General features: G+C 37.5%; 2 protein-coding genes across 2 annotated transcripts; both read left to right on the top strand.

Annotated features, from left to right (window-relative positions):
* The first annotated feature begins 201 nt into the window (after positions 1-201).
* LOC587983 lies at positions 202-5,063 on the top strand. The gene is made up of 4 exons (XM_787686.4): positions 202-500; positions 2,800-3,011; positions 4,259-4,380; positions 4,659-5,063. The coding sequence occupies exons 1-4, from the start codon at positions 310-312 to the stop codon at positions 4,707-4,709; spliced, it is 576 nt and encodes a 191-aa protein (XP_792779.2). The 5' UTR covers positions 202-309; the 3' UTR covers positions 4,710-5,063.
* LOC115927984 (uncharacterized protein RP789-like) lies at positions 4,712-5,101 on the top strand. The gene has a single exon (XM_030994417.1). The coding sequence runs from the start codon at positions 4,712-4,714 to the stop codon at positions 5,099-5,101; it is 390 nt and encodes a 129-aa protein (XP_030850277.1).
* The last annotated feature ends 7,213 nt before the right edge of the window (positions 5,102-12,314 follow it).

The raw sequence follows: 12,314 nt of genomic DNA, 5'->3' as shown, positions 1-12,314 counted from the left end.
TTACTACTTTAATGTTTGATTTAAAAATGTATTCATTGTTATATATTTGTCCTCATTTGCTATGTTATCATTATATATATGTACATATGTTTTTGAATGCTTTTTATTTTGATGTAAACTTGCATTTTTAGTCTTCGGACTTGTTGACAAGTAATGAATACAACCTTATTTGAACTTGAACTTGAACGCAAACAATTTACACTGGAACTTTGCTCTGTGACCTTGGCTTGAGATAGATTGGAGTAACGTGTTGTCAGTAGGCCACATATATACGCAATTCAGCTTTGAATATATCTAGGAATAACAACAATGGCAGATAAATACGCCAACGAAACAGCGGAAGATTTTTCTTCCCGACTCTTTGGCTTCATTAGTGGAGGATTTACTGGACTTTCGATCGCATTAGGCGTCAAGAGTGGTCTTTTCGCCGTCCTCGTCGATCACCATGACAAACCATTGACTTCGCAAGAGCTTGCTGATGCAGCTGGGTTGAAAGAAAGGTAAGTCATGGTCAATGGCGGCTTGCGGTATGATGAGTGAATGAACGGTGATGCCGATTGCACACGCAGAAATGAACCTGTACATTATTTACTTAGACTGGGGTGATCACAATGCCTGTGCACACAGTCTGCCCCGCGAACACACACACACAACAGCAGTCAGTTGGTAGAAATAGCAATTTTTGTAAATTTATTTAAAAAAAAACTAAACAATATTTTAAATTTTTTATTTCACACATATTTCAAGCATACCTTTAAATACAATTCTGTGTAGTTTCATTGTTATAGGCATGTGGGAAATATGTTAAATTATTAATTAGAATATTGTCTGTTCAGCCATGTGGCCCGCTGATCGCCCATTGACTTGCACTGTTGTTATTCTGCGTGCTGAAAATGCACCTCAATTTATAAAACTCCCTTACAAAAATGCAATATCCTCATGTGCTTCACTCATTGAATCAATTTGTTATTTGCACTCAAGGTAGCCACAACTATACTGGCGTCACCAAACTTGTTTTTACTCTGAAATTCAGTCCCTGTAGAATGTTATGGCCTGATGTTGAAGTGGAATGTTATGGCCTGTTGAATGGTTTCTTGGAAAAAACGTCATAAATTCTCAAATCTGACATCTTTTAAAAAGAAAAATATACTGTGATTGTAGCTGAAAGCCTGCAGATTCTTATCATATGATCGGTTTTTCTAAATAATTTGTGAAACACATGAGGAAATAGCTGTAACGGTGATCCAAGTAATTTCCATCGCCATATTTCATTGGCATTGCAAAAATATTTGGAATTTAAGGTTAATACTTTGTGTAAATATGATCTATGAATATATATGATTTAAAAAATGCGCCCAAAATAAACATTTTGACTTTCCTAATTTGCATAATGAGTGAGCGAATATATAATTAGCTGAAATGACCTAATTTGCATATTTGATGAATATTCGTGATTTTTTAAATTTCAAATAAAATATATTTCCATACCTGTCTGATATACATAGGTTTCACTGATGTATCATGTTCGGTTTTGATTTGATTACATATGCGCATATTAATTAGGCGGACTTAGTTATTTTCCCAACTTTTTCATAATCTGCAGATTCGCAAAAATGGCAAAAGTGACTTATTTTGTTGGCTTCTGTTTCCAAAACGGTGATAGATATATCAATTAGTAGGCGGCTTTCCGGCAAAATCTGTGTCATCACGTTTAGTCAAAACATATTATTTCACATGACGGGTAATAAGAGCTTCCATTTATTTTTTAGAGGGGGGGGGGGGGGGGGGGCGTTTCCAAAGCTGGACTATGCCTTGAACAGTCGATAGTCACACACCGGTCACACATCTGTGTAGCAAAATGCAGATGTCAAATCAATAAAATGCTTATGATAAGATTTTTCATGAAGATTTATTCTTGTTGTGATTTTTTCTTCGTATCTGATGATTAAGACATTCATAGTTGACGAACTTCTTTTTGGATAACGTCTTTCGGATGGTGACGTTAAAGGTCGGTCCCCAGACGTACATAAAATGATTGACATTAACGCCACTCTGCAAAAAACCCAATTACACACGTTGTTATCAAGAAGATCTATTGTCATACCTCGGCAGGCGCACCGGAAGCAGTTTGGGATGGGGGGGGGGGGGGGGGGGGGGGCAAACATTCCAGGGGGCTCACCTTTCAGGGGCAGTGGCGTAATGAGCAAAAACGTTTAGGGAGCAGAAGAAATATCTGCACCACCATCACTCTTTCATGTTATATGCAGCCCCCGCGAAACGCTTATCAAAATGGGAGTATTAACGATCAGGTAGAGCCTAAATTTGCGTGGGGTCCAGAGACGGAGTCCCCGGGAGCTCAGGGTTTTTAGGCATTAAATTACGGTCAGATAAGCATATTTTGATACCTCATTTGCGACATGCACTGGCAGGTAACTCATTCCTTTTTTCTCTCTTCTTTCTTTCTTTCTCTCTTTCTTTCTTTTTCTCTTTAACATACTTGTTCAAAAAACTGAAAGGGGACTCGAGTTCTGCAGGCCCTGACATGAAGGCTCCTAAATAAGCATATTTTTTGCCTAACTGTAAATTTGGGAATTTGTAATTTCCAACAAACGTTATAACAATTTGGCAACCGCTCCAACATGCCAGTCGGTCAATGCATACGCACCAGCTTGCATGTCTTTCTTCCCCCTCCCCCACCCCCTCTCTCTCTCTCTCTCTCTCTCATAACATTCGGAGTGGTACGCAAGGCTTGCTTGTTGTTGAAATGTACAACCTTTTCTATAATTTCTTTCATGACAGGTATGTTCGAGAATGGCTGGGCGTGATGACCACGGCCTTCATCGTCGATCTCGACCCTGTAACAGAGAGGTACCATCTACCAACGCATCGCGTCGACAGCTTTCGATCAGGGACGATGGCGGGTCAGGGGGCTGACTGCTCCATAGGAATACCCATCATTAGTGAGGTTTTCAACAAGATGCTCGAAGTCGTCAAGAAAGACGGACCAAGAGGTGATGAGTAATGCAACAGATTTTTCCTCGGGTTTTACAACGGCGACTATTAACCTAAATCTAGCCCAAAACACAATTGCTAACCCAACCATAACGTTACATTTGACGAAATAAAGCCTTTCCTAACAATTAATACAGTACCGAAGTGTAACGTCATACTGGCCGAGTTGTCAAGGTAGCTGGCTCGAAACAATTTTGTGCTAAACAGCAGCAAAAAACACTGAATTTGCCCTGCTCCAGCCCGTTGCTTCAATGATTTCGCGGTGAACCTCACGCGCAGGCTCTGTTGTTTGTAACCAGTAAACTGGACGATGAGAGAATATGACGTAGCACTTAGATACTGTAAACCGCGTGAGAAAATGTCGGGTCACTAAAATAACAATGTGTCGGAAACAGTAACTCTTGTGAACCACCATGACCACATGCAGGTGCCGATATAATGTGCTGGATTCTTTTTCCCATTTATTTATTTATTTATTTATTTATTTATTAATCTTTTGACAGGGTAGCCCATTCACCTACAAGTAGTGGTCTTCCATGGGGCCCTTCATAAACATGAACATATTTACATCGTTTATAACGTTTATACAAGCAGTTAAAAAAAAAATACTCATTTGCAAAATACACATATATCATTAGCCTAGTAAACAGTAATGTCAATAGGAAAATATTGATTAAGTCGCAATTATGTGAATAAGTCATGTTAATATTACAGAACATGCATGTAGTGTATGTTCGGCTGAGCTATTCACAGATTACAACTTTGTTTAAACAATCTCTTAAATGAATTGACAGAGGAAGCCGTTCTCAACGAATTATTTAGCTTATTCCATTCAAATATGGAAGAAACAATTGGGCTACACTTATAACAATCACTGTGAAATCTAGGCACACGTAAACATCCACTGTCTATTTGCCTGTTGGTGTTAAGCTAAGTTCTTAAAAATGTTTCAGGTGCTTATATTTTGCCAAGCAAGGTGTTTCATACACAACTGTCTCTCTCAACCCAGGGGTATTTAACGGACCACGATTGCAATCAATACTTAAAAACCCCACTTAAATTCAACTTCAAGTGCTCATCTTTTCAAATGTGCGAACACGACAATGAAATATTACGTAACATAGAGTCCGAACATGGGGTTGAAAATTGATTTCCTGAAATTCTTTGCGATCGTACCTAGCTGACAGAATGTATTACTTGATAGATACTTTCGCTCATCATCTTCTTGTTTTATGTTTTATTCCAGGTTTGACATTTTCAATGACGCCAAATTACACGAATTCAACGATAGTTATGGCCTGCCGTGGTTCAACCACTGCTTCGTTCAGGAGTTCATTCCATCTCAACCCGAGATCAAGGCAAGATTGGGTAAGAGGATCATTCCTAACTGTTCTCGCTGATTTATGATTGTGAGTTATGGCTTGATCCTATGGATACGGGGGGGGGGGGGGGGTGGGGAGGGGTCAGACCGTATTTGACGACGAGCTGAATTGTTTGGGTTTCAATCAACCCGATGTGTTTTCATAACAGTACCTAACCCGCCGAAGGACGGTATCTATACACTGACTTTCATTTCAATGTGAATTTTAGAAGGTAATTTGGATGTTCGATGTTGATAGTCCTATGTGTATCATCAATAATTTCAGAGAGAGGAATTCGGATGCTTGACGTCGGGTGTGGTCGCGGTGCTGCAATGAAAATGCTGGCCCAGAGTTTTCCCAACAGTCATTTCGTCGGTCTTGACATTGACCAGTGCAACGTGGATTGGGCCTATAAGGATGTAGCCACGCTTGGTCTGAAGAACCTTGAGTACGTCTGCGCCGACGCCTCTGCGATGCCTAACGACTGGACCTCGACTTTCGACTACGTTTTCTTCTTCAACCTCCTCCACGACACACCCCGACCTGACCTGATCATTGATGACGTCAAGAGAGTGATGAAGAAGGATGGAATCATGTCGGTGATCGAGCTGTATGCTGAATCGAAACACGCCGATAACCTTGGAGATCCGAACGCCTCGTTTAATTACACCGACAGCTTGTTTTACTGTCTGCGATGTCCAACAACCATCCTGGCTCCATGGCTCTAGGTGCGATGTGGGGCAAGGACAGCATAAAGAAGTTCCTGGAAGGGAAGGGTTTCAAAGTGAAAGCAGTCAGCACGCTCCCCATGATGCCACAACTTCACTTCCTGTCTGAATTAATGTAAATCAAAGCTTGCAAAAGAAAAGGTGTGGATGGGGTTCATATAAACGGGGTCAGTGGCGTACGCAGGATTTTTTCAAGGGGGGGGGGGGGGGGTTTAAAATCGGGTCCAAAATTTCGCAACGACTCAGGAAAATTTGAAAATCGCGCCGGTCAAAAAGTCGCTCAGTGGGGGGGGGGGGGGGGGGGGGGGGGGAGTCCAAAAAAAATCGCAACGACTCAGCCGGCCAAAAAGTCGCTCAGTGGGGGGGGGGGGGGGGGGGGGGGGGGGGGGGGTGTAAGCGGACACTTTTTTTTGGGGGGGGGGGGGAATCCAAAAAAAATCGCAACGACTCAGCCAGCCGAAAAGTCGCTCAGTGGGGGGGGGGGGGGGGGAGGGGTTTTAGGGGGGATTACACACATAAAAATACAAAAGGGGGGTTTAACCCCCCCTTTTAGATCCGCCACTGCAAACACCCCCTTGGCAAAAAAAAAAGGGGGGGGGGGTGGTTTCGAATATTAAAAACACCCTTATCTGTGTTTCAGGTATTTACAAATGGGGGGGGGGGGGAATGTTATTGATTCTTTTGTTTCCGTTTTGAGGTCGCCTTGGTCTAACACTATTTATACCTGTTCTTGTTGCTTGTTTATCGCGACAATATCTGAGATGTTCGGCCTACATTATTCCGCGCGAGTCGCTGACGTCGGTAGACATTCCTACTTCGTTCGCTTTAGTACGAGTGTGCAGAGGATGGCCGAAGATGGCATGCGCATGCGAATACATGCGCACCTGCACCGTTTACCGTTTTATACCTTATACTACATGTATTGAATATTGACTGATCATATTTGAAATCATATGTCTATGTGTGCACTGGAAAGCAGTCAATGTCTATTTTTGATACATGTACTTAGTAGTATTTTTTTCTTGAATAGTCCCTGGCGGAGTCAGCTCACCTGTCATTTTTTTAAATTTTATTGTAACAGTTGTAAAAAATGTATTGGTAGGGGATATTGAATTCCACGTCCGCCTCTTTTCCTCAAGGAGGCATTTGTTCCAGCTTATGAAAAATTTCTGCAGTTTTTTTTGGTGTGCTCTTTCCTCATGTGACACCTATTGATCGTAAAAAGAAAAAAACATCAGATTACTGAATACAAATAACTATAATACTTATCTGAAATAATATCTCTAGTGATATTCGTTTGAACACGCTTGCTAACAATACATTTTATCACCTGACGGAAGTGTTTTCAGCGGCGCACGAAACGTCGTGATTTTTAGATCCCTTGTTGACCATACATAATTGCGAGACAAACGAATATCACTAGAGATATTATTTCAGATACTGTATCCGCAATGAGTAATATAATTAGAATTATATTCCACATACTAAGAATCTTGCTCTACGATTGGTCAAAAGTAAGTCACGTGATGAAAGATAGATCGCCCATTATTGATGGGAGAAGCAAAAAGTTCTTTACACTGTGTAGATAGTACTACTATCTACACAGTGCAACGCACTTTTACTGAAGATAGAGGTACTATCTACAAAGGGTAACGCACTTTTACTGAAGATTATCCAAAAGCGCACTAAAAGAGACGTAATTAAGCGCGCATTACAGATACTGTAACAAACCAAGATATTGAAAAAGCCAGTGTAATCATAGGATTGTTTTCACAACATATTCTTGAAGAAAAGTGGGAGAAAGGAAATCTGTATGACTAAAATGATATTTCACACTTTGTATCTTGTTGAATTCAGAAATAGTATCCTAGCATAATTTTGTTCATTGCAGTTTGGAGCTATTAAATCCTACACCTATACTGCCACATCCGTTTCAAGCGTTGATCTAGTACTGTTGAGAAAATAATCAAATTCTTTGTTCACCTCTGACCGCTCGATCATTTGGTCTTAACACTAAAGCTGTCATCACCAGAAATCGTCAACAAACTTGGTTGGTACTGCATTTGAACATGATAAAATGATAAACTGGACATTTGACACTAGATTTTTACATGATGCATAGTACCAATCATAAAAACAGTCGCTGCTAGGTCGGACGAACCAGGGGATTGCTCGACCTAGCAGCAGCGTGACAATGATGTATACGAGCTGAGACATGCAAGGAATTGCGAGAGGACGAGAGAGAGAGAGTGATAGAGAAAGGAGAAGAGAAGTCATGATACAAAAGAATAAGTTATAAGAAGAGGAAATAGAGAAAGAGGGAAAGAGAGAGAATGAAACAGAGGGAAGTAAGAGAATATAAAAGAGATAAATTATTCAGAATTGAGAGAATAACAACAAATAATTTCACAAAATTGAGCCGGAAATGCATACGTAATCATATATTTAATGATAAAAGCCTACACCTCTTTCCCTTGCGGGAGCGAGGAAACTGTCAAAAAGAAACCAACATTATTTCATTATTATTATTACAATTTATTATTATTATCATTATCATTATTATTATTATTATAATAATTGTATCCTCCGGCAGTATATTATATTCAGCAGCGTTACGCCGCGCGTGGCCGCGTCATATTCTTGTGGGCGCTCTATACGCCACGTTTATTAAGGGATCAATTTTGTTCAAATTTTGAACGAAGGTGTATCTTGGAATAATCTACACATCTTTACTTTTTGGTGATGCTGCCCTCATGGTTCCATCCTTTATAGGGTCAAAGGTCATTTGTCCTTTTTGTATGCTCTTACTGCCATGTGTAAGAAATCCTTCAATAAATGCATTTATTGAAGGATTTCTTACAAATTTTGTATGATGGAGGTATATCTTGATCAAATCTTCACATCTTAAGTGTTTGGTGATGCTGCCACCTAGTTCATTACTACATAGCTACTCAGACACACTGTCAGCTGCACTCCTAAATGATCGATAACCGCACCCGGATTACGAAAAGAAAAAGTCTAGGTCATTGTGTGTGGTTTCGAATTGTTTTACTATTATATAAACATCGCACATGAAGCACAATAGAGTTAAAAATATTCAGTTTACACAAATATGTATTCAGAGAACGCACAAATCTAGATTGAAATCAAAAAGCACTAATTATCGACTAAATTTTATTGTGTCGAAATAAAACTAAAGTAGCATATGAATTATACAAAATGGCACTGAATAAATCTGCAACTCATTATTACAATTAACTTTTAAAGGTACTGTGTCCCATTTACAGGCCCAAAAAAATGAAAAGGTTAAATTCCAGCGCGGCATTTGAAAGATAAAACTAATTTAGAACTTCCCTTAAAACGAAAGGGCTTGAAAATAACGAGCATTAATTGTCGAATCTCCTTTTAAGAGTGGTTGCACTCCATTTAGTAATAGTCTGATTTTCAGACCCTTGTACCGAATGGTTGTACGTTTTGTGCTGCGCTAAGATTCAATCAATTTAATGTTTGCCATCACAAAAAGTGGGCTATTGATGCTCATGTACCCTTTACAACTCTTTTCATGTATGTTATTACCAAAGAAGAAAAGTCGGTCAGTCAGTAACTCAAAAGTGTCTGACAGTGAAGTCTAGAAAATAAATGGGTTTTACTTGCATAATTTGAATACTTTTTAGGACACTACAAACGTTTACATTTCACAAAGAGGACACGCGTGACATATTCATACTTCCTGCAACTTTTCAGTACATAATGTGATGTTGGCGGCAGAAGGGATACACTACCTTTAAAACTTCAAATTTATCTCATCAGAAGTAAGCAGAAAAAGAGAAATGGGGTATAAGAGAGAAGGTAGATATGGACAAGCTGGAGAGAGGAATTGAGAGAAGAGAAGAAAGAATAAAATACAGAAAGAGAAGGAAAGGAAGGGGGAAGTAGAGAGGAACTTAGAATGGAAAAAGGAGAGCAAGATGAGGTTTTAAAAAGAATCATCGAAATGATAAGAAATCTGGCCCAGTTTTGGTAAAGTTACAAGCACTGTACACAGAAAGATGTTCATGGGTCTACGCGATATCTATCCAGTCCGGATAGATATAATAATTTACCAAATATATCAATTAGTAGGCGTTTTCCCGACTAAATTTGTATCATCACGTATTAGTCAAAACATGTTCTTTCTCATGATTGGTAATGACAGCTTCCATTTCATTTTTTGAGAGGGGGGCATTTCCAAAACTCGTCTATACCTTTAAAATTAGGGAGTCAATTTTGATCGAGTGAACGAAGGATTATCTTTTAAAGGAAAAAGCATAACATGGGATGGAAATACACTTGTATGGTATAGGTAGAGTTTTTAAACGCATTTAAAACACTAAAGATAAAGGATGCAGGCAATTCAAAAGCAATATAATGTTCTACGTTGCCATTATGATAGCTGAATATGTAAATCAAGGTGATATTTCCTTTATTATTTTCCTCTTCACAGGGGCTTTATTCAATAAGTTCACAGTTCAACAACATGAACAACATTAAAAGGATTTATAAAATATATATTTATAAACACATCCAACAGCAACAGTAACGTTAAGAGGATTTAAATTCGTAATCCATAAACATTCACTTTACATTGAAAAAAAAGGGGAAATATTATTTTCAGTAAAAAATCACTGTGTAAAATGTTAAAGAGTATTTAAGACAATATGATTTTCTTTTTTAAAAACTGGACATGTCGAAAGACTATTGTACTTTTCCATTGAAAGTAATTTAACATGTATATTTTACATACTGCGTATTGTGCGTATGTACTTACTATATTTATATATTTTGTATTTGGACAATTAAGTCTATACCAAGAATAAAATGCTAATTACCCCTAACCCCCCCCCCCCCCCTGTAGATCCGCCCCTCAGTTCGAACCAAGTACAGTTCAAAGTTAATTCCGAGATAAAAAAAAAGTCTATTTTTTACAGTATCGTTAATAATGAAAATACCCTTGGTAAAGCAATTTTTAAAATATAATGTTGTATTGTCAAGTGTTATATTAGCTATTGTACCATAATACTTCATTTCGAACATTTTTTACACGCAAGAATTAAAAATATCTAATTTCACTTCAGGATACACAGCATCAACATTTCTTTGCGAGAACAATTTATCTTTGATATCAAAGATAACGGACATATATTGTCATTCCTATATTTAGATATGTTTTCTGAGGTGCATCATGGTTATTTTTAGAAAGCCATGATAACCTTGCCAAATGCAGGGATTGAACTTTGGAATGTAAATACCACACCCAGGCCTGCCTTTTCAGCTGTATTTATTAAGACAGACCTTTAGTTGAACTTGAACCAACAAAAATTATATATCAAAATAGGCATATTTAAATCCACAATCAGTTTCGGAGGAATTAAAATCGAAGCAAAATACACAAATCGTCAAATATTGCCAATTTGATTATGACAACTTTACCGTCAATAGTTGAATTTTCATTTTCCAAAATTTAAGGATTGGTATCATTTTTTTCAAGTTTCATAGCCCAGTTCGATCGGTCCGACTTTTTATTTGGTGAGGTATATGCCCAGATACTTGACTGGATCATCAATCCATTTTTTAATCTTTTATGAATTTTAATTAAGTTGACATTGTTATTGCTTTTGTTGTCATAATATTTAAAATCGGCCCAGCATCGGCCGAGCATAGTGTCCAAATCGTCTGACTTGTTAAAGTGAAATGTTTTGCGTTTGCAATGCAATCAATAAAAAGGACAGCATCGTGAGATAATTGTGATATCTTTAAAAACCAGTCAAAGTATCGGTATTTAGATAAATGACAGTAATACCATAAATAATTATTTTGCCTGATTTTCAAAAGAGCAGAAAGCGGATAGCTTTGTCTAATTCTCCGCCTAATTTGTCTTTTTTTTTGTAGACATCCAACCATTATTTATGAGAAATAAACAATTCCCACCGCATACGTATAAATTTCCATGATCCAGCCAATTCATGATTCTGAAAATAATTTACATAGTAATTGAAACAAACAAAAATCACAATTAACCAAATCAAAAGCTTTTTTTAAATCAAGAAAAAACAAAAATACCAGGAAAATTACCAAATTCACAATACTCAACAACATTTTGGACTAAACGAAAATTTTGCATAGCGGAATGTTGTTTTAAATAACCAGACTGATCAAAAGAGACAGATATAATTCAGTCTTTTACATAACACATTCACTAGAATTTGTTATCGGTGTTCTGTATTTATCCCCTTTCTTATATAACCACATAGAAACAGCTAATCTTTAGGTTTCTTTTATTTTTATTTTTTTAAAACCTTCAATGAACATTCTATTACCAATGTTTAAATTTCTTCCCAAAAAACATTTTTTTTAATTTAACAGATAGACCATCTATAACGGATGAATTGTTATTTTTCACAAAAATATCTTGCCGACATTCTTGTTCAGTAATCAGTCCTTCACAAAACAACGCTTCATCTTCTGTCAAAGAAAGAAGCTTAATTGTGGCCAAATACTTATCTATTTCAGACATCTGTTTTTTTAGAGCAGCGTATTTCAACCCTTTTTTTTTAGTTAAGGCACCCTTTTTAAGAAATAAAAAGTTTCAAGTCAATTCAAACACAAATTAATTTACAGAAGATTCTTTTTTGCATCTCTGTAATACTCGTCACGCACCACGTATGCATGAGTAGATTTGTTTCTTAATTTAGCAAGTGAGTGAAGCGAGTGAGCAAAAAAAATTATGACACTTTTCATATGATACAATTATTACTTTAAATCAAAACACTATAGATAAAATATAAAACTTAAGTTTGTGGGCACCTCGCTGCTGAATACATGAATACAAACACAATTATGTGCGGTCACTACGATGCACGAATGTGAGCATTCTCTTTGCTCAAAGTGTTCCTGTTTCTAAATGTTGGAAGCAAACGAAGGGAACCAACAAGGTAAAAATGTTATTCGATATAATTAAAGAATATAATACATATTCGGGCACGTATTGAATAGAAGGCTATTCCGGCTCCTGGTTCCTCAAATAAGGAAGTGTTCGTGCACTTCTTTGCCATAAATCTTCATGCTTTTAAAGGTTGCGAGCGATGAAGAAAACAACTTTATTAGCTTTCAAATGCCATGAAATTACGTCCTTAGCGGTTTATTATATTTGTTTTGCACATAATACCAAAGTACA

The sequence above is a fragment of the Strongylocentrotus purpuratus genome, unplaced genomic scaffold (genome assembly GCF_000002235.5).
Source record: "Strongylocentrotus purpuratus isolate Spur 01 unplaced genomic scaffold, Spur_5.0 spur5_scaffold_21, whole genome shotgun sequence".
In the NCBI taxonomy this organism is placed as follows: domain Eukaryota; kingdom Metazoa; phylum Echinodermata; class Echinoidea; order Camarodonta; family Strongylocentrotidae; genus Strongylocentrotus; species Strongylocentrotus purpuratus.
The sequence above is the reverse complement of the archived record's forward strand: the minus strand, read 5'-3'. Positions and strand labels throughout refer to the sequence as shown.

What these genes read in the sequence shown, in the direction of transcription:
- LOC587983 (XM_787686.4), top strand. Translation starts at nt 310, where the DNA reads ATGGCAGATAAATACGCCAACGAAACAGCGGAAGATTTTTCTTCCCGA. An exon ending in GCAGCTGGGTTGAAAGAAAG is followed by an intron (nt 501 to 2,799) that starts GTAAGTCATGGT and finishes CTTTCATGACAG; the next exon opens with GTATGTTCGAGAATGGCTGG. An exon ending in CGAGATCAAGGCAAGATTGG is followed by an intron (nt 4,381 to 4,658) that starts GTAAGAGGATCA and finishes CAATAATTTCAG; the next exon opens with AGAGAGGAATTCGGATGCTT.
- LOC115927984 (XM_030994417.1), top strand. Translation starts at nt 4,712, where the DNA reads ATGCTGGCCCAGAGTTTTCCCAACAGTCATTTCGTCGGTCTTGACATT.